We start from the raw sequence: 27,536 nt of genomic DNA, 5'->3' as shown, positions 1-27,536 counted from the left end.
AAAATAGGGTTGGCTATGTTTCATCAACACTGAGGCTGATTGGTTCAGTGAGTTCTACAGGTTCCAAAATATAAAGGTTACCCAAAATCAAAAATAAAAACACTGCAATGCAAAAAACACAAAGGCACTCTTCCAAAACAATGTTCTTAAAACCTGCTGAAATATGCTCCATCTTCCTATAACTCTGAATAGGACTAAGCAGACTTATGCGTGTTATGTTTATGCTGAGTTAAAATTTAAAACCGAAATTCTCCGTGTCCTCAATTGTCCACTAAGTTAATAAATCTGATGATTATTTAAAGCTTTTATAGGATTTTTAAATAACATCTTACTATTGTTATATCAAGATATATTGAATCTCTCTTTTTAAGGAAGTTTGGAAATGTAACGTTCTCATCACTGTTTAATACTCATGTTTTGCTAATTTTCAGTCATTCTGTCATTCTTATGCCATTTGAGACTGATCTAAATATTATTTTCTTTATCCTCAAAGCAGTAAAGCAGTATCATTCCTTTTGTCTTATACCCAACACCTTTTTTAATTTGTTCATTCTTCTGCATGGCAAGCCAGTACATTTTTGCTGCTTTTCTTTTTACCTACATCTTTGTACCTGTATTTGTAGACCATAAATGACTGTGTGATAAGCAAGTATGCTTACCACCACTTTACACCTATTTAATCTTTACTGTTAATTTTTTTTTTTTTTTTGCCAAATGCTTCCTTCACTGTTGCAATGCTTGGTCTGTTGTGTCATATTTTCCATCTGGTATGAGGAGGACTTGTAAACTAAACAAACATATTTTTCCTCTTAACACTTTCAGGATTTATGTGTGTTGAATGTGTCTTTCATATTAAGCTATTTTCAGTGCAGAAAAGAAAATGGTTTTCTTGCCCTGAGTATACCAAATTTATTTCAAACTAAATATTTTATTTCACATTTAAACTTTCATGTTGTAGAGTATATGCAGTTTGCTGTTGCATTTATTAGCATTAACATTACAGTGAAGTTTTCACAATTATATAAAATAGATATATTTTCAAAGGTAAAACCATTCAGAATTGTCAGCATGTATCATTTTGTTTTAGGATTTTGATTATAGGCTGTATCCTTTGTGTAGAATTTAGTTGTTCTTATATTTAAATGGATGGCTTACCGCCTCCAAAACCATGCTTTTTAAGAAGACTGGCAGCCCCTAATTGACAGTGGAGAAAAAACGTTTTATCCTAAAAAGCCTACATTTTTTTGTCTCCTCCAATTCCACTAGTATTGGTTCTGTAGTTCCCTTACACCCCATTTGTTCTGAATATAAAAATAAATGGGTGAATGTAGCATAATGTCATTTTTATTTTCTATATCATAATATGTTGATTTTAAACTTTCTTTTAGGTCTGAGTGGAAGCAGTAATTTTTCAGAGCTAAGGTACATCTTATCCTGTTTTTAATTTTTAACTTGCATGTTGAATTTCATATATGATCATTCCTTTAACTGCTACATTAAAATAGTTATATTAGTCAACATTTAGTGGTTAAGCACAGAGTAGGCATTTCCTACTAGAAGTGTACATCATGTATCGTGTCACTTTGATCTGCATTTAATAATTGAGTTGATCAGACATCATATCTGATAGCTGATCTATAGCTTCTTTCATTCAGAAGAGGTAAAATGTTTACTTTGTATGTGTTTGCTGAATACCTTCTTTATGTGATCTCTCTTCTCACATTATCTCACATTAGTCATGTCACCATTTTTGTTTATCTTTTTTCTTCTATCTTTTATTATCTTTTTCTTCAAAATTTAAAGCAGCAGTTATTTGGGAAGGCGGTATAGAGTAAAATCTTTAAACGACTACTGCTACCATAAAAGTACTTGCATGTTAAAAACATAAGTATATTCAAAAGCAATTGAAAGTAGCTTTTCTAAACTTTTTTCAAAGTATTATATAAAAAATATATAAAGAAATATTAAAAGTAGCTATATATTAAATAAGAACAATAGTACAGAGACTGCCCTTAGATTAAGCAAAGCTCACATAACAAAACACTTTAATCCTCCCATATAACTACAACATGGAACACAGGGGATCTCATAAAGGTTGGAAACAGTATGGTATTGTGGTGCATATCAATGAAATTATCACCATGTGGTACCCAGGAATTTCAATATAAACAAATCCATAAAATAAAACTATTGGTTTCAGACCAGGGGATCCTAATGAAATGAACAAAAAAAAAAAGCCAGAAATTAAAAACTTCTAGATCCTGAAAATAAACATGATGTTATATACTGTAGCTGATGCTTCTGTTCTTTAACAGACTGCACACATTTTCTTTCTGCAGTGGTGATGTCATATATATCAAGGGAATAAAATCAATGAGAGAGTGCTTTTAACTGTGTTCAAAGATGCTGACAATTTTTTATTTTATTCTTGTGTATAAGTAATGTTTACATTTGAAGTTTGTCATGTATTGGTTTTTGTAAGAAGCTATTAAAATAAAATACTAAAACTAAGTTGCAGTGCAATAAAAAGTCCATTTGCTTTTTTCCCTCATACTTCAAAGTTGCATTATCTGTAATTTTGAATCATTGTTCTGGGAATCTGTGTTTTTGAGTCATATGTTTGGCTTTACTGAATCTCTTAAAAGAAGGAAAATTGTTAACAATAAAAATAATTTAGGTGTCATCATTTTTAATTATTATGTATTATTCTACTTGGGTCAGTGCATTTTTATACTAACCCTTGACAGCTGTAATCTTTTTGTATTTGGGTTTTGTGATTTGTATTGGCTAGTTTCTCTTTTCGTATTCGCTCTAGCTGTGTCAAGTTAGTTGCAGAAAAGTCCTCCAAATTTTCATTCTGATACAGTGCTTGAAGTGGAACTAAATTACTGGATGTACTTTATGGCAATACAGTAAAGTTCAATTAAGTAGTTAGGGGTCCCCTGTGAAGCTTCAAATGCCAGGATATGTCAACACTCAGTTGAAGTTGGGGGGAGGAAATGCTGGTCCACCTTGAAGATTTGCAGAGAGATTCCTGTGTTCACCAATTCACTAAAAAAAGGTTCTGGTGCCGTATATTGAAATTAGAGGAGGTGCCAGTACTGTGTACTGGTGAGTACTGGCCAACTTCAAGCACTGCTCTGATTAACATACTGTAAGGAATCTGACCAAGTCATTGGAAGACCTTTTAAGACACTGTTCTAGCAGGTCGCTTTAGATAGTGTTTTTTTTTTTTTTTTGTTAGGGCAGCTGCTCCTATCTATTCCAAGTACTAAGATTCAAATCTTTAATCTCGCATTTAGTATTTCAGTCAAATGACAGGTATGTGACATTATGGACATAGTGACACAGTTTTGCCATATAAAATCTAGTAAATTATTCCCGGTGTGATTTTCTGTGTCAGCAAGTAAATATGAATGATTTATTAGTGGGTGATGTTTGAACAAGGTTAGAGGTTTGCTGAAAGGGCTGGAAGGTTGAGAGCAGACCAGTGGTGCAATGATAATATCTGCTGCACCAGAAACCTTAGGCTGGTTCATGATTTTATTTTTTTAAATAATGTCTAAATTATTCATTTATATAAAAACAATTTTGTGTTAAAGATAATTTATTTTGATTTCTTATTAGAATAATTGGATACAATTTATAGTAGGACAGGCTCAGGCACTAGACACTGCTATACTTTATAGCTATACCAATTTATGAATTAAATTCTTTAGAAGCATCAAATAGAAGTGTGCAGCACAAATTACTGGCCATTAAACTTCTTGTGTCCTCCTTGCTGGGTACTTTAGTTTCCTCCAACATTCTTAGTTACTTTGTTTTTACTTGCACAAAGTCAAGCTGGTGGATATTAAGGACCTTTTACAGTCATGTACAATCAGTGCATACTAATATAAACATTAAACACGCGTATACTGACCCATATGAATGTGTCAAGAGTTGGTAATTTTTATGTCTGGTGAAGCAAGGATGGGTTTAGGCAGTTGGTTTATAAAAAATGGATGGATGATTGGATGGAAACATTCATCAGAAAAAGGTTATCTGCATGTTAATATATCATGCAATATTTCATGCAATATTTTGGTATTTTTTAAATTTATTTTAATTGGTTATTTCCTATAGAGATAAAATGGAAAAACAGACAAAAGAAACAAAGAGACAACAAGAGGAGGTGGAGCAAGCAACCAAACTCACCATGGAGAAAATTGGTCGTTCATATACTGGCAGCCTAGCTCACAAGCACCTTACTGATTTTAGCCACACAACAGGTAAAATAAAATATATTAAATGTTAATCCTAAACCGTGTAATAAATTATTTTTTTTAGTATAGAGTAATTTGATGGTGCAGTAGCTAGTAGTTCCATGTATTGTCTCTGGGGACTATAGGATTTGGGATCAGTTCTGGCCTTGTTTTCCTTCTGAGTAAAAATTATACATCCCTTTCTCACCACAAATATTTATTTTGTGTTCCCACCTTGGACTCTTCCTTTGATTCATATTTCTGAAGTGTCTTAACAGAGTGTGCAAAGCTGACTTTTGTGTGCACTGTACGATGGGCTGGTCTTCGATCTGGGAGGTGCCAATGCCTTCACCCCAAAATATGGCACTGGGGGGGGGGGGGGGACAAAAACTAACATAACATCCATCCATTATCCAACCCGCTATATCCTAACACAGGGTCACGGGGGTCTGCCAATCCCAGCCAACACAGGGCGCAAGGCAGGAACAAATCCCGGGCCACGTGCCAGCCCACCACAGGACACAGACACACACACACACCCACACACCAAGCACACACTAGGGACAATTTAGGATGGCCAATGCACCTAACCTGCATGTCTTTGGACTGTGAGAGGAAACCAGAGCACCAGGAGGAAACCCATGCAGGCACGGGGAGAACATGCAAGCTCCACGCAGGGAGGACCCGGGAAGCGAACCCAGGTCTCCTTACTGCGAGGCTGCAGCGCTACCACTGTGCCACCATGCCGCCCACTAACATAACAACCAAATACAAATTAGCACAATATTATCCTGGCAGCACAATGGAGCAGTGGTAGCCCTGCTGCCTTGCAGCAAGGAGACCAGTGTTCACGTTCTGTGTCCTCCCGGTGTTGAACTTGCATGTTGTCCCTTTGTCTCCATAGGTTTCTTCCGGGTGCTCCAGTTTTCTCCCACTGTACAGAAATAAGCAGGTTATGTGAATTGACGACACTAAATTGCATGTGTGTTTGGTGTGTGGGTGTGTCTATGTTTGCCCTGCGATGGAGTGGTGCCCTGTCCAGGGTTTGTTCTTGCTGATTGTAATAGGCTCCAGCCCCCCCTGCCACGACCCTGGTTTGCATTAAGTGGGTTTGAAAATTACATGACAATATTATCCTATATGGCTGTTGCAAAGCTTGAGACAAAACTTTCAATTTTCATTATAATGGAATTTCAGACCACATTAATATGCCAAAAATTGAATATTCTAAAAAAACTAAACATGGTACTTGTGTATGGTTGTAAAGCTGCCAATAGTGTATTTTTCTTTAGAAAAGGTTAAGATGGCAGTCTAATATCTGTTTAATACCTGTATGGAATTCTTTTTTTTTATGCTTGTTGGCGGTAGCTTCTAGCTCTTGCACTACCAATATTTATTGCACAAAGTGGAAGTAATGTAACAGCTTATTTGCATTGTAACTTTTTTCATTCCTTTCATTTTCCTACTTGTTTATTTTAGTGATATTCATTGAGAGTTTAAATGTACTCTGGCTGTAGCAGTTGTAGAGCAACACACCACTGTTTCACAGGATAAGTACAAACAGCCATATTTAACCTTCACAGTTGATTTTTGTTTCTGAAAAATCAAAATTTGTAGCAGAACATTTTTCAGTTTTGGAGTAAAAAATAGATTTGTCTTAAACAGGCTAAAAAACAAAAATATCTTTTTAATATTTTTTTTGTTTGCTCAAAATTGCACCTCCTGTAGATGTGTGAATTTCCAGGATAATTTCTTTGAGTGTATTATTATTTTGTCATTTAAGAAATGGATCATTAATAAGGTCACTGACAAATGGGAATTATTTATTTAGCAATTGATTTTCCATCTTGCACCTCTAGAAATTTGTTTTAGATTTGTATGTTTGGGTTGTATAGCTATTTTTGTTTCTGTCTAGTGATCAGAGTTTTGGAAGTTTACTGCTGTATTGATGGCTTCCTTGAGGTTACACAATAGGGCATTCAGGCTTCATTTGCACAACTAGCACAAAACAAAGCTGTACATATCTCATTATTATAATAAAAAAATCCTGCAATGAGACGAGACTTTTTGGAAGATTTTTTTTAAGTTCCACGAGTTGAGACCTTGGCCATGAGATTTTTTCAAGTCACGCCCTCCTCTCAACCATTTTCAACCAAGCACACAGTAATCTCATCTATCATTCGTGTGATTGCTTTTGACAGACACATTTTCTGCTCTCTCAGCTCTTATATATTTTAACATTTTCTTCACTTGAAGTTCCCAATTATAGAAGACGCAGTATGTCCAAATCTTATTGAAGAATTTCATCACAAAGGGTTATCTACAGAAAAAATGAGTACACGGGCAATCCTAGCAGTGAGAAACGATGAAGTCAAATGAATTAATGCCAAAAATGTCGATCGGTTACACGGCAAATTAGTTAAATGCGTATTCGTAGACAATGCTGAAGCAGTTGGTGGTGATTGTGCAGAAGATGAAAACATCAACTACAATATCCCGAAGAATAACTACAACCGTTAACACCGTACGGTCTTCCACCGCACGAATTACTGTAGAAAGGAGGATGTATCCAAGAAATGTAATGTAGTACATCTTCCACAGATAACATTAGACAACAAAGGAGATCTTGATATGCCATTCGTATTAAAACCGTTAGAATAGCTTTTGCAAAGACAAGTAACAAATCTCAGAGCCAAACATTCGAAAAAGTAACTTTATTTAATAGAGAGCAAGAAACGAAATTCAATCACGAGCAGTTATACATTGCATTGTAACAATTCCCCTGAAAATAAAAATTGGTTTAAATTGTACAACCACATCCCGATACGCGAGCGACAGAACCGCAAAGAGACTAGCACATAGCGCGGGCATGGGAGTTGGCGAGCGAAGCGAGCAGGGGGCAAAGCCACCTGCTATACTAAAGGAAAATGACCTTTTAAGAAGATAGTATGATACATATAGTAACTTTAAACTGATTAAAATTTGAGTTTATTTGGTAAGGGAATTGTTAAAGCATAAAGTATACAGTAATCCCTCCTCCATCGCGGGGGTTGCGTTCCAGAGCCACCCGCGAAATAAGAAAATCCGCGAAGTAGAAACCATATGTTTATATGGTTATTTTTATATTGTCATGCTTGGGTCACAGATTTGCGCAGAAACACAGGAGGTTGTAGAGAGACAGGAACGTTATTCAAACACTGCAAACAAACATTTGTCTCTTTTTCAAAAGTTTAAACTGTGCTCCATGACAAGACAGAGATGACAGTTCCGTCTCACAATTAAAAGAATGCAAACATATCTTCCTCTTCAAAGGAGTGCGCGTCAGGAGCAGATCATGTCACAGAGATAGAGAAAAGCAAACAAATCAATAGGGCTGTTTGGCTTTTAAGTATGCGAAGCACCGCGGCACAAAGCTGTTGAAGGCGGCAGCTCACACCCCCTCTGTCAGGAGCAGAGAGAGACAGAAAGAGAGAGAGAGACAGAGTTTGTTTTTCAATCAAAAATCAATACGTGCCCTTCGAGCTTTTAAGTATGTGAAGCACCGTGCAGCATGTCGTTTCAGGAAGCAGCTGCACAAAAGATAGCAACGTGAAGATAATCTTTCAGCATTTTTAGACGAGGGTACATATCGTATAGGTGTGCGAACAGCCCCCCTGCTCAATCCCCCTACGTCAGGATCAGAGAAAGTCAGCGCAAGAGAGACAGAAAAGTAAACTGGGTAGCTTCTCAGCCATCTGCCAATAGCGTCCCTTGTATGAAATCAACTGGGCAAACCAACTGAGGAAGCATGTACCAGAAATTAAAAGACCCATTGTCCGCAGAAATCTGCGAACCAGCAAAAAATCTGCGATATATATTTAAATATGCTTACATATAAAATCCGCGATGGAGTGAAGCCGCGAAAGGCGAAGCGCGATATAGCGAGGGATTACTGTATAACTTTCAATAAAACCAATAAGGAATACATTATTAAATTTGTAATTTAATAAATTCATCATGTATATTTATTTCTTGAAAAATATTTTTCTAACTCTAGTACCAATATTATTTAGTCCCTGTGTACTCAAGTAGACCATGAAAGGGTACAGTGGGCGTAGGTTTTCACTCTCTTCAGTCTCACTTGTTTGTCTTACCAATACATTTCCTTTAATATGACTTCTGATTCCTAAGCTACTGAGTATGGATTTAGGATTCTGGATGAGCTCACCGATTTTACTTTTTATTACATTTAATTAATTAGTTTCTGGAGTTTCACTGCACAAAACTATTTGAAGTCTTTAATGACCTGTTGTGCTTTTTGGGTAAACAGTTTTAAAATGGTGGAATTGGGAGGCATGCAGTATGAAAATCAACATACAGTATTCATTGTCACAAACATCTGTGCCTAATTGATGCAACAGGAACAATAAAAACAAATTAATGCATCTGTGAAGACTGAGTTATTGTAATAATATTATGCATTGTATTTATATGAGTTGCCATCTGGGTCTTATTTTTTTGGTTTTTACTCTTTCATTTTATTTTCACACACAGCCAAATATTTAAGTGCCCACTGGAACACAGTTGCATGATGACCCACTTGCTCATTTAATTTATATGTGTATATCCATTCATTAAATTAGTAACTTGCTTATTCAGTTCATGGTTGTATGAAATGGGTGCCTCTCAATTTGGTGCAAGCAGAGAACCAAACTTGGATATGGTGCCAGTCTATCCCATGGCATATCTGTGCACACATCCACTCTCATAATAATCTGATCTAGATTGTGGCTCTGATTCTTATTTGGATCCTTGGTTTTTGCCCTTCTCAGGTTCATAAATGGTGTGGTGTAAGCATAAGTTAAAGCCATGACCCAAGATCAGCTTTAAGCTCTTTGGATGTGTTACATGGTGTTTCATCAACAGTTTGTACCAACCTTTGAAGACTTATTTGGCTAATTTCCTTTTTCCTATATGTTCTGGAATGTTGTTGATGGTTCCATGAGCAGCAGACTTCCTAATAACATGGTGAACTGTCGAAGCAGGAATTTCAAGATCTCTGGAGATGACCTTGTACCCTTTTTCATGTTTGTGTTTGGTGATAATAGTTTTTTCTAATGGTCCCAGACAGCTCTCTCACCTTCAGCATGGTCAATAAGAAGAGGAAATGAAAGTGACCTTTCATTGTTAAAGTCATCATTCTTTGCTTAATTCATGTTATGAATACTGGCAATTAGTTGGAGTTGAGTCTAATTTCACTGCAGTGAGAATCTAATTCTTTCAATCAAATTGATTTGAATAATGTAAAAGAGTACTACAAATTGTGTCATGGCAAGTTTATAATTCTTATACCATTTCCACGTGTTACCTTTTTTAATTGTTACTGTTTGGATCTTTACTGTTCTATATCAAACAAAAGAGTGAATATAGACCCAAGCAATTCACTGTCTACATTTTTTCAGGAGCTACTGTACTTGATATTCCTTAAATGCAAGAATATTTAGCCATTGCATTGCTCCCGTACATTTATTTTCAGACCCATAATTCAATGCCCCATAATTTGTGTGCCATTTTCTTGTAATGCTGTTTTAGAAGGTCTTTGAACATTTTGCTTTTTTTAATTTAAGCTGTTACATTATATCAATTAAAAACAATGATTGTTCACTTTTCCAACTGTTTTCTTTCTTAATGCACTACAGATGCTGCTTGTTTTAAAGAAATTCTATCCAATTATGTCTTATTTGGATTGAATTAATTAGATATTAAAACGTATGGGTGTTTTTCCCTAGTTGTGGTTTCAGTGCGTCCCAAACAACGATTCAGCATCTTGTCATGTGTTAACCACAGTTAAATATAAACCTCACAAAATTGATCTCTATATCAATATACTGTATATGAAATATTTCAGAAAAGTAAAAGTGTGATAAATAGTAGTTTAGGAAAAAAAATTCAATTATATTTTTAGTGGCAATTTAAAGGCAACATTCAATTGACAACAGTCATAAATAAAACAAATTTTTATTTTAATATTATGCATATTACAATGGATTTTTTATTGCTGTTAATATAACTACATTTAGCTACATATACCTAGCATTGTTTCTGGACCCTGAGGTTGATTTCTGTTTTAATAGACTATTACTGTACCATAAATAGTTTATGAAACAGTGCTTGAATTTTGTTGAAATAAATTTCATTTATGAAGCCTTTTTAGATGAATATGGAATGATTGGTACAGTAAAAACAACGCTAATTTTGATCATTCTAGGGTTTTGTAAATCACTTCCCATAACTAGTATACTTTAGTGAATTGTTTTATGTTTTTCTTCTTAATGTTAATTTTTTGAAGCTCATAATAACATAAATAATATGTGATATAGGCTACTCACAATATAGAGTATACATACCTGTCTATATTAACTAAGAAATAATATTTAGCAATTTGGCAGTTAATGTTTGACACACGATGTTTTTGCAGTTGATTCTAGGGTTTGTTAGGGGTGTGTTCTTGCTCCTACTCTGTTCAATGTTTGCATAGTTTTGATGTTGGGCAGTGTCGTGGGCTCAGTGGCTGTGGGGCATCTGTTGGTGAAGAGAGATTCACTAATCTTGACTTTGCCGACGATGCTATGATCTTCACGGAGTCAATGGAGGGTCTGTTTGGGGCTCACAACAAACTGAGTGAGCAGTCTTGAGTGTCTAGGCTTGCAACCGCAATGGATAAAAACCAAGAGCCAGGCCTTTAATGACCTCTTGGGCACAGCCATCAGCAGTGTGTCTGTCTGCAGAGAAAGTGTAGGCCTTGTCGAGAGGTTTACTTACCTCGGCAGTGACATTCATGTCTCTGGTGACTAATCCTAGGAAGTCAGTAGACTGATTGGGAGAGCATGGGGGTCATGAGGTCACTGAAAAGGCGTGTGTGGTCCAAGTTTTTAAGAGTTCTGGTGCTTTTTGTTTTCCTATATGGTTGTGAAATATGGACACTATCCAGTGACTTAAGATGAAGACTGGACTCCTTTGGTACTGTGTCAGATAGAAGGTTATTTCCAGAGGGTGGGACTGGACCACGTGTCTGCCTGGAGGGGTTGCCAACCAGGATCCCAAGCTGTTTCGTCTTGTGGTGGCTGTGGCAATGCGCTGTACCAGTACATTCTCCCCATACTGACGTGACCTAACCATGTCTAATGTTTCATTGTATTAAGGTGATTGTGGACAAAAAATATTTGGTGAACTATTAAATTTTTCTGGGAGGTTCCTGCATCATGTATAAGCCAATGATAGACTTTTTGATTTCATATTTTAATCATTTTTATTTTGATAAGTCCTAAATAAATGAATTACCAATATACTGTATTAGATTTTATAATAAACTAGCCGTTCCCTGCGGCTGCGCCCACGTAGTAGTGAAATAGGACAAACTTTAAAAATCAATAAACAAAAAGGTATCGCTAGCTAAGTGGAGGCAAGTTACGCTCCAAAACACAGAGGTAGACCGACTCGCCACTCCTGACATCACGCTTCCCCCTCCCTTCAGTCTGCAGCCTCTGTCTCGGATTAGCACGAATATATTGCTCCTGTAAGCGATCTATGATTCTTGGCGCAATGAGAAAAGTTGCAAAAACAACTGGAGTGTTCAAGCAAATTCTAGAAAAAAAAAAAAAGATCTAAATCCGTTAAGTAGTTCCATTATTTGGTAGCTAAGTGGATGTAAGATACACCCTGAGGCTGGTGTGTGAGTGAGGAGGGCCCCACCCCCTCCCCACGGCATCGAGAGAGGGTGCAAAATCAACCAGAATGTTCAAGCAAATTATATAAAAAAAATATATAGAAAACATACAAATAGATATGTTTGTTCCAATGTCAGTCAAATATGTTTCCATCAATCCAAAGCAGGTATTGTGGTCAACCAGGCAAATTTACAGCATGCATCATCAATATCTGATCAGCATTTCAGTAAATTGAATGTGTGTGAGTTTTTCTTTTCCTTTAAAAGATTAGTTAGGCATTATTAAAATGCAGAATGCTTTAATGTATACATTAAATTTATACTTAAAACTCTTTATGCAAAATTGCAAACGACCAATATAATTGTCTCTCTAATTTTAAATTATAAATCTGAGATTTAAAAAAAGGTAGAAGAAGCTCAGAATGCACCTTGTAAACCCACTGCTTACATTTGGAAAACTTATAAGCCAAATACAGTAGGCACTTATTTAATTAATCTAAAATCTTCTGCAAAGTCTATTAATATAATGCTTCCACTCGTGTGAAATTTTCTTTTGAGAATGAATGACACTGTAAAGTGCAAATGGACACATTTAACCATGACACAGCAATTTTTTTTTTTTTTTTTTTTTTTTTTTTTTTTTTTTTTTTTAATATTTTTATTTTATTAATTTTCATTGTAATCATTCCATACAAACAGATCAATTTATAACCCAACAAATTTGAAAACAAATCAAACCCCACCCCTGAGAAGGAGAGCTTAGCTAAAGGAAAATTTCTTTAAGCTTTTTAATAAGGCAACATTAGACAAAAGAAGGGGAGAAGTAAATATCTATATAAATAAGAGATGGAGAAGGGAGTTAAATGCAATAATAGTTATTTCTCTTATTCTAAAATAATATTGATTAAATCCTGCCATGTTTTGAAAAAATTTTGTACAGATCCTCTAACTGAAAATTTGATTTTTTCCAATTTCAAATAATATAAAACATCGGTTTCCCACTGACTTATAAGAGGAGAATTAGGATTCTTCCAATTTAACAAAATAAGTCTGCGTGCCAAGAGTGTAGTGAATGCAATCACCGTTTGCTTGTCCTTCTCCAATTCCAGTCCATCTGGAAGGACACCAAACACAGCTGTTAGTGGGTTAGGAGGGATTGTGATACTAAGGCTGTCTGAGAGGCACTTAAAAATTTTTGTCCAAAATGATGTTAGTTTGGTGCAGGCCCAGAACATGTGACCCAGTGAGGCAGGAGCTTGGTTGCAGCGCTCGCAGGTTGGATCCTGGCCTGGAAACATTTTGGACAGTTTTAAGCGAGACAGATGAGCTCGATATATAATTTTTAGTTGAATAATTCTATGCTTTGCGCATATAGAACTCGAGTGAATTCTCTGCTTTGCTACCTTCCACTGCTTTTCTGATATATTGATTAAGAGATCTTCTTCCCAATGTCCTCTTGGGTCTTTGAAAGGTAGGGACTCTAATAAGATTTTATATATTGCGGAAATAGTGTTTGTTTCCTCGGAATTGAGCAGTATTTTTTCCAGCATTGTGGAGGGTGCAAGGTGGGGGAAATTGGGCAATTTCTGTTTTACAAAATTTCTAATTTGAAGATAGTAAAAGAAATGTGTAGCTGGGAGGTTAAATTTTGAACGTAATTGTTCAAAAGATGTAAATATGTTGTCTATATAAAGATCTCTGAGCATTTTAATCCCAAAACTTTTCCAGGTATTAAAAACTGGATATACTTGCGAAGGTTGAAAGAGGTGGTTCCCTTGCAGAGGTGCCACTGATAAAAGATTTTCCATCTTAAAATGCTTCCTAATTTGGTTCCATATTCTGAGTGAGTAAAGCACAATTGGGTTATTAGTATATTTGCGATAACTTTCATTTATTGTTCATAGTAATGCTGTCTAGACTTATAAATAAGATGTTCAGTTTCTTTAGTTGTTAAGATGTTAAGTTCTGTATGCAGGGCCTGCCTTTTCCTGTGGAGAGCTTCACTTGGACGCCTGGCTTGTTCTTCATCTATTCTAGTAATTTCATTTCTTAGCTCTGACACTTTCTTGGTTTCTAATTTATTTCTATGGGAAAGATATGAAATAATCTGGCCTCTTAAGAAGGCCTTTAGAGTTTCCCAGAGTGTTCCTGCAGAAACCTCTGTGGACGTGTTTGTCTCTAGGAAGAAACTGATTTGTTTGGATATAAATTCTGTGCAGTTCTCGTCTGCCAATAAAAGAGGGTTAAGACGCCATCTGCGAGGTGAGTATGAGGGACTTATTGATTTTAGCTCCAAGACTAGAGGGGCATGGTCAGAGATAACAATTGTGTCATATTTGCATGATTTAATTGTAGGCAGGAAATTATTATCTATAAAAAAATAATCAATTCTTGAGTAGCTATAATGCACTGGTGAGTAGAACGAATATGTTCTTGAGTTTGGGTTAAGAAACCTCCAGGGGTCTGATAAGTTGTGATCATTTAAAAACTGTGTAATTATCTTTGCAGTATTAGACGTCGTCCCCCCTGTCACAGGAGTCCTATCTAAGAGTGGATTTAAAACACAATTAAAGTCCCCAGCCATTATAATTTTATGAGTGTTCACATTGGGAATGGATGCAAATAGATTTTGCATGAATTCCTTATCATCAACATTGGGTGCATAAACATTTATCAAAATCATTTTACTGTTATATAAATTGCCCATGACCATCACATATCTCCCTTCAGGGTCCGACACTACCTCTGATGCTACAAATGGAACTGTTCTATGTATGAGAATTCCCACCCCTCTAGTTTTCTTTATAAAGCTAGAATGGAACATTTGGCCAGTCCAGTCTTTTTGTAATCTGAACTGATCCTTGGTTAGTAAGTGGGTCTCCTGTAGAAATACTATTTTAGCGTTTAAGCCTGTTAGGTGAGAGCATACTTTCTTTCTCTTTAATTCGTGATTCAGGCCTTTAACATTCCAGCTCACAAAGTTAACTGTCCCATCATGGAGACATTGATTCTGAGTTTTTAATGTCATTTATAGTTTTAATTGGTAATATGGCAGTTTTAATCTTAGTTTCAAGATTCCCCATGAGTTGTTGCATTTTAGCCTGTTGTTGCATTGATATTTATAATTATAAGGATTACAAGAATAGATTAGATATAACCTGCTCTCCTTCTCTCCCCCCTTTATCCCCCCACCCCCCCCATTTTGCCTCCCCACATGAGGCTAGACCCCACTTCGCGATGTTCCAGTCCTCTGACATACGAAGAGACAGAGCACATCCAAAACAAAACAAACCCCACCCTGCAGCGGCGTTACAGAATTAAAACAGAGATATCTTTTACAGTTAAATCCTTAATACTATCTGCCGAAAATGTTCTCATTAACAATATTTAAGCTTGAAATAATCTTCAGCGCTTTTAAGTTAAGATACTAAGATTAAAAAAAAAAAAAAAAAAAAAAAAAACAACCCTGGGAATGATTTTAAAAACTAGTCTAGGATAAACCTGGTAATTCCTACTGTAATAGTATAATGGTAATTATATAAATAGTAGAACAAGCAATAAACCAAGGGTATGAAGTTAAACAGTCTACTTTAAGGTATAGTAAAATAAAAAAAAATAAAAAAAAAAAAAAAATTAAATAAATAAAAAAATAAATAAATAAATAATAATAAAAAGAAAAAATAATAAATAAAACGAATCCTACTTTAATCACTTCCACATTTTCACACTCACGTCTATAACTCTATAACTCTAATTAAAACATAAACATATAACATATAAAGTCCAGATAAAAAGAAAAAAAAAAAGAAAGAAAATAAGGGATGTATAATTATAATACCAGTCTCTTTAAACATGGATCCAGCGATCAGATCATAGGTCCTTTCCGTGCCTTGATAGAATACGGCTCTTTAATTTTAATTAACTTTCAAAAAAGTATCGGAAACAGCTTCTTTAATTCTTTTTCAGCTTCTTCTTTGCTGAAGAAAATATAATGTCGATCTTGAACTTCCACTTTCAGTTTGGCAGGATACAAGAGGCTGTATTTGATATCGGCTTCCCGTAGAATCTTTTTAATGTCGATGTAGGATCTGCGTTTTGCAGCTGTTGATGGTGAGAAGTCGGGAAAAATACGAATAAGATTATTTTCGAATATAATCTCTTGCTTGTGTCTGAGAAGTGCCATCACATCAAGCTTACATCTTAGTCGCTCGAAGCGGACAATAAAAGACCTAGGTTTAAAGGCGCTTGGTATCTTTGTGCGATAAGCCGTGGCTATCTCATTGTCGAGTTTAAAGTCATCTCCAATTATTTTAGACAGTAATTCTACTGCAAATTTCACTGGGCTTGAGCTTTCTCGTTTCTCAGGTATACCCTCAATTCTTATATTATTTCTTCTGCACCCATCCTCCAGGGCTGCAAGTCTGTCTCCAAGTTTTTTGCATTCCGAGTTCGCAGCTGTGGCTTTTTCATCGGCGTTAGATGCCAGTTGGTCCGCTGTTTCCACTCGAGCCGTGAGTCCCTGCTTAACGTCTTCCAGCTGATCTGAAACGTCATTAATATGATCATCAAGCCTTTTCAGTTTGGAATTAGTTTCTTCAATGTGTTCCACTAATTTCTCCAACATGCCTTTAAAGTTCACGTCGAAACATTTAAATAGACGCGTTTCCTTATCTTTGTTATCCTTCTTGAGCTCAATGGCCATCTTCTTAAGATCATTTGTGTTATCTTTCTTAAGCTCATTCTTAAGCTCCTTCATGGCCGTAACCATGGCAGTTGACTGTGTAGCGATCATCTCTTTCTGTGTAGCAATCATCTCTTTCAGTTCGGACAGTTCGCTTCGGCTTTCGTGCTCCGCAAGTGAAAATGCAGCTCCTGTTACAGGCTTGCGATGAGTAGATGAGAGCACGTCCTGCAGAGCCCTTTCTAGTCTCGAATGATCCCCAGAAATCGGCAATCCCTCGCGACCTGTATCACTCTTGACTGGAGACGATACAATGGAGCGGGGTCCCAGGAATTCTGCGCATTCGTCTGCCTGTTCCAGGTCAGTCTCCGTGATGCCATACCTTACACTTGCACTCAGGCCAGAAGTCTGTCCGGACTTTGATGCAGCTTTAAGTTTCTTTTCCGGTTCCTTCTGACTTTTCTTCTTGTTACTCATGCTTGTATATTGTAGTGGAAGTTCCTTGGTCGGGTTAAATACAGGATACCTCTAAATAATATGAAATATGTGGGAAAATAAAGCCGCTGCTAGCGGAGCTCTGCTTCAGACGTCCATCTCCTATAAACGGACGAAACCACTGACACAGCAATGTTTTTAATAAAAGTTCAAAAGAAAAAAGACAGGTATTAAAATTACCTTTTGAAATATATAAAATATTTTAGCAAGCAGAAGTAGACATAGAGCTGGCAAGACAATTGACTGATTTGAAATACAATGAAAACTTTTGCAGCCATAAAGGTTTGTTTTAGTTATACACTATTCAAAACAGTAAATAGAGAAGGCAGTGTAAACAAAATACAGTGTAGCAACTATGAACCAGGCTATATACCACCTCATATTAACTAATATTGTACTTGATCTTGTTCTGTCTTGGAGGGAGCCAGATTCCAATCCAACTTCAAATGAAATAAACAAGGCCTACTTTAAATATGTGGTCAAAGGGTAATCATTGGTAGCTGCTTTTTCATCACTTCAGAGACTTGTTTCAAATTCTGGCACAGGAATGCTCTGTGTCTAGTTATCACATCGTCCCTGAATCTGCATAGGCATTTTCTGGGTATTCTTATTTCATCCTGAATGCACATGTTGTGTATGCATAGCTTTATAAGTGTTTTTTTTCCAAAGATAGCCTGATGTTGCATTTAGCAGTGGTTCCTGTCTTAATGCTTTGATTCCTCCTGAACCCTGTATTTGAATAAACAAGTCTTTAAAGATTAATGATCAAAAAAGTGTGAGCATGTAAAAACAGTATGCAGTGCCTGGAATAGTGTGATTGAGGTTCTCCCTTCATGTTCAATGTAAAAAAAAAAAATAAAAATAAAAATAAAATCCCTTTATCAGGCATACATGAATTGCTTTTAATTTTTGTTTAAAATTGAGAATATTTTTACAGTGTGGATATATCTTATAAAGTAATTACTTAGTTATTATTATTCGTTGTTATTAATTTTATGAATCGCAGTGCAACAATGGTCAGTCTAAGATAAAATCAATTCTAACTTATATACATGAGATTAATTCTGAGAGCTATGTGAACAGAGGGCCCAGTATGAATTTATACCTCATATATTGAGACATCACTAAGTTGCACAGTGTGGATTAGGATTCTTTCGGTTGATTGAATTCAGACACCAAGCAAGAAGTATAGTTAGAGATATTACAGTAGGAAGTTTTGTAACAGAGAGTTGTCCAGTCCCAGTAGTAATGAAACCATACCTAGTTTGGTAACCAGTAAAGGATATTCAGCTCAAATTCTTACCTGTATGTTTTGCACTGTGCTCCCGGCATTACAATTATTGTACATTTTTTGAAATAATGATGAGTATTCCCTTCACAGTTCACTTTACCATGCGTTCAGCAAAATCGGGGAAATATTTGCAAACTTTGCCAAACACCACAAAATCCATGGAAGTCAATGGAGTAGGAGGAACTGAACTAATTTAAGTGGGTTACAGTATAATGGTGCAATGGTCTTTTAAGTGTCCCTGAGGGCTAGGGAAAAGTCTAACAATTATGCGGGACTGACTGTACTGGCCAAATATATGATCTCAGCTGCATTGAGCCAAAAGGTCTCAAACAACAAAAAAAACGTAGACAAAAGGAATACCATAAAACAAAATAGAACAAACAGCCACAATCTAGCAGTTAGTAAACAAAATATTGATAATTGCATTCATAGAGTTCTACACTTGGGGCACACATCTTTGGATTGGCTCAATCCATTGTTTGATGTGGCTCTGGTCGGAGTTATGATGTCTGCTTTGTTTTATCTGTGCAGATACTTTAATCAAGAAGAAAGAAGTGCCTTGTAAATTGCAATAAATCTTTTGTTTTTAGTATTTTGCAACCTGTCCCGTGTTTCGTGATGGGATAGGGCTTCTCGGCACATGGCTAATTTTTTAATGTAGTTGAGATGAAACAACAGCATGTAGAAAAGCAGGGTTTCCCCTTGGTGAGATGAGTGCATGCAACACAGTCAAGCATGATATGACATTCTTTTTTTCCTGATGTGCCTGCGACCCACGGGACTACCATGACAGCAGCAATATTACATTAATCATGTGTTAAACTTCTGCGCATGGCTGGTACAGCTTTGTGATGTCACACTGGCTTTGCAAAGCATCATAGGACAATTCAGAAAAAAAATGTTCATCTAAGACAGCCACATGGTGAATTTACAGGGAAAAATTTGGAAAAAAAGGTCACCTGTGAACATGCATATTTGCTGCGAAAATGTGTTGGCAAATTTCTCAGATCAACACTAATCAGTAATCTGGTGATTCATCACTCACTCAAAATATGTGAAACTAGGGGGCTTTGCCCCCTGCTTGCTTCGCTCGCCAACCCCCGTGTTTGGTTGTCCGGATACACACTTTTAAGATTTTTTTTTTCTTTGATTTGTTGCTATTTCATTAGTTTCACTTTTATTTCAGAACTTCTGTAAAAACAATATTTGTAATCTTGCGAGTCCCAATATGCTGAATCTATTTAATGAGGTCAGGGTAGGTTTCTCTGTTTGGAATTTCAGCACAGACAAAACGATCAACATCATCAGCAGTTAATAATTTTTTTTTTTTTTTTTTACAAAGTAAAAAAGTAAGTAGAGTTCTGCATTGGACTCCTGTCTGTAAAGTCGTGCTATTTTCCTCTCACGGTTCCAAAAGTACATGGGGTTACCAAGGTGATACCCCAGCTTTTGTCTAGGTTTTTGTACAAGGGCTAGACAGAACGTTTTTGACTCCTGCGGTAAATGTAGCTTTTTAAATAAGCAGACAGATCAATATATATACATGAACAAAGTAACCAATAAATGCATGTGCGGTAAACTCCGTTTTTGAAATTCTCAAGATTCTTTATTTGTCACATGTATAGTTATACAGGACAATACCTTATCAAAAACTATGCAAAGTTAGAAGAATATCAGTTAGATTAACAAAAAGTCATAGAATGAAAGGTAACAGTATAGTAGAACATAATAAGTAAAATTCTGTGAATAAAGTAGAATTAAGTGTTAAGGTGCAATAGTGTAGTAATTATTGTGCAAAACCAAAGTTAGACTGGTGCATAGTTAAATGAGGCAGTTTGTTTGTTTGCGCTACTGCGATCTTTCTAATATTCCTACTTTCATATCCTTTAACTTTCTCCACATGTGTATAGCGCCGTTTTTTTTTTTTTTTTTTTTTTGAGCCTTTCTAATTTCACTGGTTTCACAGTCTCTAACCTGCTCTGCATGTGTTTAGTGTCAATGTTTGTAAACGTCTTTATGAAGTTCTACTTTGTCATTTTACTCATTGTCTTTTAATTCTGAGCCATACAGTACAATACATAGAACAGAATAAATCCTCAATACAGTATAAAAATTCTAGAAGTACGGAGTAGAATTTCACATTAGATGATATCACATAATATGATTTGGATTTGTTTTAAGTCCTGGAGACCTCATTCATCAAGTTGCCTCCCCAATTTTTCCATTCCACATCTGAAATAGCGCTAATCCGATGAAAGGACCCCTCATTCCCACGTCCCCAGTCATCAGGGATGACTTTACCGTAGGCAGGCAATCTACAATTTAAAGAGATTGTTATTTTCTTGTGAATTGTTACATATGCATTATTTTCACTTTTACTTTAAAAACTTTTGTAAAAACAATACTTGTCCTTTATTTTCGGCCACGTGCCTGGTTACATCTCTTTCTTCCCAGACGTATAATACTGCTCGTGTTGTGAAGGGTGTTTCGGCTGAACGTACACTAAGGATATGCCTTTGGATCATTTGTTATCTTTTTGCAGCTTGCTAGCTGCCTCTTCTGCCTGTTGCATGTCGTTGTTTTAAGAGCTGGGAACACATGATGCTTGTCTGCCAAAAGCAATCCAACAACTGCTAGCTTAGAGGTCTGTTGACTTGTTTTAAATGATGGCTCACTGCCTGGTCTCGTGTGACGTTGTAAAAGCAATACTTGTCTTTTATTTCTGGCCGCGGACGTGGCTGAATTCTTTCTTGCAGGATGTATAACGCTGCTCGCGTTGTGAAGGAGGGGCAGCTGTTGTCGCGCTGCCCTTCGATCATTTTAAAGCCTGTACAGCCGCTGTCCTTTTTGCTACGGTCCTGGGACAATCTCTTGGCACCAAGTGTCATGTTTTACGGTCCCCGCAAGATGCACCGTGGCAAGTCTCCTTGGTCTCGCTGGTCTTTAAAATGTCTTTCGAGATTATCACGTATTGTAGCTTTGCATTTGCTTTCCAGTCCAGGATTTTCTTTTATATATAGAGAGATGATGTTCGAGGTACTATGGGGCCAAGATGTTGCTATCATTTGGATTTATGTATGATAATCATATACAGTATTCAAATCTCTCTATTATAAAAAAATATCTTGGGAGGGAGACGAGATGTGATTTGATGTCCCGCAAGAGACACTTTAATGTCACGCGAGGCAAGGCAGTGAGACAACATTTAAAACAAGTTCATGGACGTCTAACCTAGCAGTTGTTGGAATGCTTTTGGCAGACACACTTCATGTGCTCCCAGCTCTTAAAACAAAGACAAGCGACAAGCAGAACACATACTGTAGCTCACCAGCAGCAGCAAGCCAGCAGATGATCCGACCGCTTCTCCTTAGCATGCGTTCAGCCCAATGCCCCCAACCCCTCTTTACAACGCGAGCAGCAGAGATGAGAAGTGGGAAAAGGACAGCTGCTGTAAAGGCTTTGAAATGATCGACGCGCAGCAAGCAAGCAGCAGCAGCAACAAGCCAGCTGATGACCCAACCGCTTCTCCTTAGCATGCATTCGGCCGCACCCCCCACCCTTCACAACGTGATCAGCGTTATACGTCCTGCGAGAAAGAGATTTAACCATGCCCGGGGCCAGAAATAAAGGACAAGTATTGTTTTTGCAAAAGTTTTAAAGTAAAAGTGAAAATAATGCATATGTAACAATTCCCATGAAAATAGCAATCTCTTTAAATTGTATATCCGGAAAACCAAAACCGGGGGTGGTCGAGCGAAGCAAGCAGGGGGCAGAGCCCCCTAGTCATTAAAGTATTTGATGCATTGAAGTCACTTCGTATCTGGTCCTTTAGAGATGTCTATATTTATACTCTTCCAATAACACATACCTTTTACTGTGTTCAATTTTAAACATTTTGTTAAAGGAAACCTGCCTAGGGTTTGTTCTCTTCCATTAATAGCTATAGCTGAAACTATACTAATGGTGATGAAGATAATAGGAAAAAAATCCCATGCTGTATCAGCATATCTCAAAAACTGCATACCTAAATGCTCAGAGTATTTGTAACCAAGCTTTGTAATTAGAATTCTTGATAATGAATTAAAAGTTATTGACAAGAGCTACACGTTATCAGTTTGTGCAGAGTGTGGTATACTTTAATTGACTAAAAAACTGTATATTGCACACATCTGTCCCTTCTAAGGTAATCTGGAATCATATACAGGGCAAAATCTGAAGCGTGAACATTTGGGCTATTTTTAAGTAGCCTCTCAGGACTTTTCTTTGATGTATTTGCTCATATTGTTGTGTGTTAGGAAGATGTCACATATTTAAATTCTGACAGTGTTTTTAAATATAACCAGGGGTAGTTAATATTTATCAGATCCTTTTAAATGCATTCCGAAAGACAGAGCAAGTTATTGTATCTACTATGTACATCATGCCTATGTTTGTCATATACTAAATAAGCATTTTATGTAAGGCGTAGATATTTAGAAAGTTGTGATAATGATTTAGATTAAAACATATTAGGTACTTGGTATGGCAGTAGCAAGATGTACTGCTGAAATTTTCTTTTGTGCTTGTTTATTTCTTGTTTAGGTTTTCTTGGATCAGACACAGTGAAACCTGGTCTTAATTCTCAGAATGACCTTTCTCCTGGTTCTTACTGTAAAAGAAGCTTTACATCACACCACAAGAGGGACACTGAAGAATTTCATAACAGTGGTTTTGGTCTTGAAAATGATCATCAAGAAAAGACTTTACAGGACTACCGCATGCAGGTTAAGATGCTTGAAAAAATGCTGGGGGAGGTTGGTACAAATTATGTTCTGTAAAATTGTTTCGAAGGTAGCTCAGTGGTTAGCATTTTGGCTTACCAATTCCAGCTTATTGAGTTTGATCCATGGCCCTGTCTTAATAGTGTTAAATAGTTATATTTTCCCTGTTTTTTGAAAAGTAAACAGTTTTTTTTTCCCCACATCCAAAGATCTATACATTTTAGATTTAAAGGTTAATTGATTAAAGTAGTGTTTATAAGAGTGAATTTAAGTATGGACCTTTAGAGACCATGCTGGACACTTTAGGATAAGAAGATACATAGATACTTTTTGAGCTAGAATCAGACTTGTTTATATATAGTAGGTTTGCATATTTATTTAGCTATACATTTAAACTTTATGACTATGTTTACGGTTATAACCCATTAACTAACACTTCAACAGTAATGTTCTGTCCCCACAAATTATTATTGGAATCTGAACAGATATTTAAGCTTTCTGCTTTGGACTAGAATGCATAAACATTATATTCAGGCCCACCTGTGTTACATTTCCTTACTTCATTCTTTTCAGTACAGCTCAAATTCCAATAGAATGACGTCTGTTTAAACAAAATCCTCATCCATCCATCCATTTTCCAACCTGCTGAATCCGAACACAGGGTCACGGGGGTCTGCTGGAGCCAATCCTAGCCAACACAGGGCACAAGGCAGGAACCAATCCTGGGCAGGGTGCCAACCCACCGTAGGACACACACAAACACACCCACACACTAGGGACAATTTAGAATCGCCAATCCACCTAACCTGCATGTCTTTGGACTGTGGGAGGAAACCCACGCAGACACGGGGAGAACATGCAAACTCCACCAGGGAGGACCCGGGAAGTGAACCCAGGTCTCCTAACTGCGAGGCAGCAGCGCTACCACTGCGCCACTGTGCCACCCACAAAATCCTCAATTTAACAATTTTTTTTTTTGGTCCTGGCCAATTTTCTATAGAAGTAATGTCTATAAAAACCTCATTACAACAAAGTCCATTTTATTGGCAAAATGCATTACAACAAAGTCATTTTTCATGAAAAACAGCAAAACATGCATATTTCTTCTGGCCTTGGTCCAAAAGTTGTGATTTAGGAGCTTCCTTTAACAGCCAATTGAACGGCACATTTATGTCACTTGGTTTACTCAACAGTTAACATACTCTTGCAATGTAGCAGGGCTTGAGAAGGATATTGCTGCAGATCAGAGACATGGGTGGATCTAGGGGCAGGATAACCGTCAATCAAGTTCATCTTCAGCTGTATTTGCAGAGGTCTGGAGGTCAACACCTGGACTCTGTTGTTTATTTTGAGGGTCCTTGAAGCACAGTTTGGTCATGCTCAGCACATTGACCAGAATGAGGATTCATTTTTTTCTCGCCCTTTGGCAAAAGTGCTGATGGCAAAGCTTCCCTCGAGTTTAGCTTCTTAAACTGTTTTCAGCGTGCATCATAAATTCGCTGAGACTCCCGCATATCATAATCTTTTTTAACTATTATTTTTGTTGCATTTGAATGTGTCTTTGAATTTGTGCTCACAAATTTATACATACAGTGATTTTTATTTTCAAATGTAACCTTTCCTTAAATGTTTTATGTAAGCATTATAATGTGTATTGGATTACGTCTTGCCTGAAGAAGGGGCCTGAGTTGCCTCGAAAGCTTGCATATTGTAATCTTTTTAGTTAGCCAATAAAAGGTGTCATTTTGCTTGGCTTTTCTCTATAAGTATTATAACAAATTTTTCAGTCCAAATTTGTCCTATATTTGCAAGGTGTAGTTGTGTTAAATGATATATATTTTTTAATGTTATCTCATGTAGTTTGTAGAGGTGACAGAATAAATTAAATTTCATGTTTCTGTGAAGAAATTAAATATTGAATATTCAATCTCAACAGAGTCGATAGATCTACAATGCTGGACAGTGCCAAAGAATGTGGAAAATGTCAATGGGAGGGTAAAAAAAAAAAAAAACCTCACATAACTCATGTCCCATAATCCACATGTCCAATATCCATTTGTATGGTCAAAGTGTGCAAAATGTAAACATTTTTGCTAAAATGTTATTAACGGGAAACCCTGCATTGAATGAAAACAGGGAAGGCATCTTTCCCACAATGCTGTGTGTTTGAATTAAAGACCGGTTTCTACACAAATTAACCTGTTTTTAGTTTAACAAGAATTTTTTTTCCTTTTTTCCATGGACGTGGACACACTGACCACCTAATATTGAGTTTGTGTTTGAATATTCAATATTTAATTTCTCCTTGAAAACATTACTGTTTTTTCTTGGCCACCACTACAAACTACATGGAGTAAGTAACACTATCATTTTACAACATATTTCCCAAGAGTTATCTAAAAACATTCCAAGAATACTAATTGATAAAGGGTTTAAAAGTCATAAGCCAATTTTTGATGAGTGTGGCACTGTATCAGTCACACAGATAGATAGTATCAACAAATTCTGTTCCAAAATCTTTACTCCCAAGAACATTTCTAAATGTTCACTGCATAACTTGCTTGTGCACAGCTCTGAATATTTATCTTAATGGCCTACTGAGCCCATTGCTGAGCAGCAGTATTAAGCTTCTAGGAAAAAATACAAATGCACACTTTTGGCAAATTGATTACTTGATAGTTTATTATTGTTAGACACCTGCTGTGTTTTTGTTACTAGAAAGATTTTAAACTTGGGAGCATTAGAGTTTCACCATATTTTGGTAAAGGCATTCTGGAATTTTGCTTTTTTTTCATAGGTTTGGATAATAAAACAACACAAATACAGCAAAGGAATTGTTATACTGTAAGTTTTAAAAACTAATTTTATCAAAAATGTACCAAAACATGCAGAGCTATACATTTTAGTCATATACATTTGTGTCTCATCTTGAAACTATTGTAATTTCCTGTGTGTTAGAAACACCTCTCACAGACATGCAGATTACATAGGCTGGATATATAATCTTTTTTTCTCCAGGTCATGGAATAGTATTTTGTGTATTATAAAGGCTGATATGCTGGCTGTTGTTTTGCACTGAGCCTGTATTTTTTTTTTTGTATTATTTGCAGACTTACAGGTTTAGTGAACAGCAGAGATTGGATTATGATAAAACTTACACGGAGTTGCAGGTTAAATTGCAGGAGGTTCAGATGGAAAGAGATACTTTAGCAGAGAAGAGGTTTGTGTAAAAGTTTAAATATATGTGTCTTTTAAAATTATACTTTACTGAAAAATGTGTATACTTTTATTGAGACGTTTTCTTGGCATATATTGATGAATGTGTTATAAGATGTGGGTGCTCTGAGTTGCAGTTCCAAACTAAAAATTATCGCAAGGAGCCAGAGTGCAACAGAGAGGTCACACTTCTCTCTCTCTCTCTGTGTCTCTGTCTGTCTGTCTTTAATGGTAGTAATTGTAATTCACCTGCCTGTTGCCCGTCTAGCACACCCAGAACACAAATAGGGTACTAGTGTTTTTTTACACTGGCATGGTTATGTATGTTTCAATGCTAATATACAGTACTGTATTTATGTTTAATATTAGGGCTTCATGCGGCCCTGTCCTTGTTAGCCAACCTGTTTTGTGTTTTTTTCCTGTCTGAACTAAGGTGCCTCTTGTTTATGAATAAAATATTGTTATGTCATTATTTATTATCCATTTAACTAATTAATTACAGTTTTGGAACTATATTGATTTTTACTAGTTATAAGTCTGCCATACAATTTGTGTAACGTACATTACACATGACCTCTTAAATATGGGATTTTGATTCAGGCCATTAAATATATCGGAATGGCAGTTGATTACTTGTATTGCTTCCTCAACACTCCAGTAGATGGGTTTCATCCAAGCCACTTTCCAACTGGAGTTTTCATGATATTTCTTTGTTGTTACTGTTTTTTTGCCCCAGGGACATGTTTATCAGCCGAAACTGATACTCTACTCTGTTTGGCTCAGATATTGTTGTATAGTTGTGCTTTGCGCTGTGCTGTTGTCCTGTCCAGAAATTGTTCCTATCTTGTGCCTGATATCACCTGGATAGGCTTCATTTCACTGCTATCCTATATTGGCATAAGCAAGGTTTAGTAAGGGATTTAACTACACCCAGGAAACCATTAACTGCAGAGCATTAGATATGATATTTAAGATAATAATTAGTCATTTCTAGCTTAAGCTTGTTGTGCAGTATAATTTAAAATGTGCTATAAAATATAGAGAAAGTTTTACTTTTTTACAGAGGTTTTTTGCAGGTAAAAACTGAGTTTCAAATTTGGTAAACTGAAAGAAGCAGCAGTAAAAAGCTTATTAGTATCTAGTT

At 36.3% G+C, this 27,536-nt stretch overlaps 1 protein-coding gene across 3 annotated transcripts in view; it reads left to right on the top strand.

Moving 5' to 3' along the window:
• The window catches only part of LOC114652119 (coiled-coil domain-containing protein 158-like), a 109,119-nt gene that overhangs the window by 14,576 nt on the left and 67,007 nt on the right, over nucleotides 1–27,536 (top strand). For all 3 annotated transcript variants that reach the window (XM_028802323.2, XM_028802319.2, XM_028802322.2), the window contains exons 3-6: nucleotides 1,389–1,422; nucleotides 4,126–4,271; nucleotides 22,998–23,209; nucleotides 26,287–26,396. In XM_028802323.2, coding sequence (XP_028658156.2) covers nucleotides 1,389–1,422; nucleotides 4,126–4,271; nucleotides 22,998–23,209; nucleotides 26,287–26,396 — 502 coding nt within the window. The remainder of the gene's footprint in view (nucleotides 1–1,388; nucleotides 1,423–4,125; nucleotides 4,272–22,997; nucleotides 23,210–26,286; nucleotides 26,397–27,536) is intronic.

Source organism: Erpetoichthys calabaricus, chromosome 5 (genome assembly GCF_900747795.2).
Source record: "Erpetoichthys calabaricus chromosome 5, fErpCal1.3, whole genome shotgun sequence".
Classification (NCBI taxonomy): domain Eukaryota; kingdom Metazoa; phylum Chordata; class Cladistia; order Polypteriformes; family Polypteridae; genus Erpetoichthys; species Erpetoichthys calabaricus.
The sequence above is the reverse complement of the archived record's forward strand: the minus strand, read 5'-3'. Positions and strand labels throughout refer to the sequence as shown.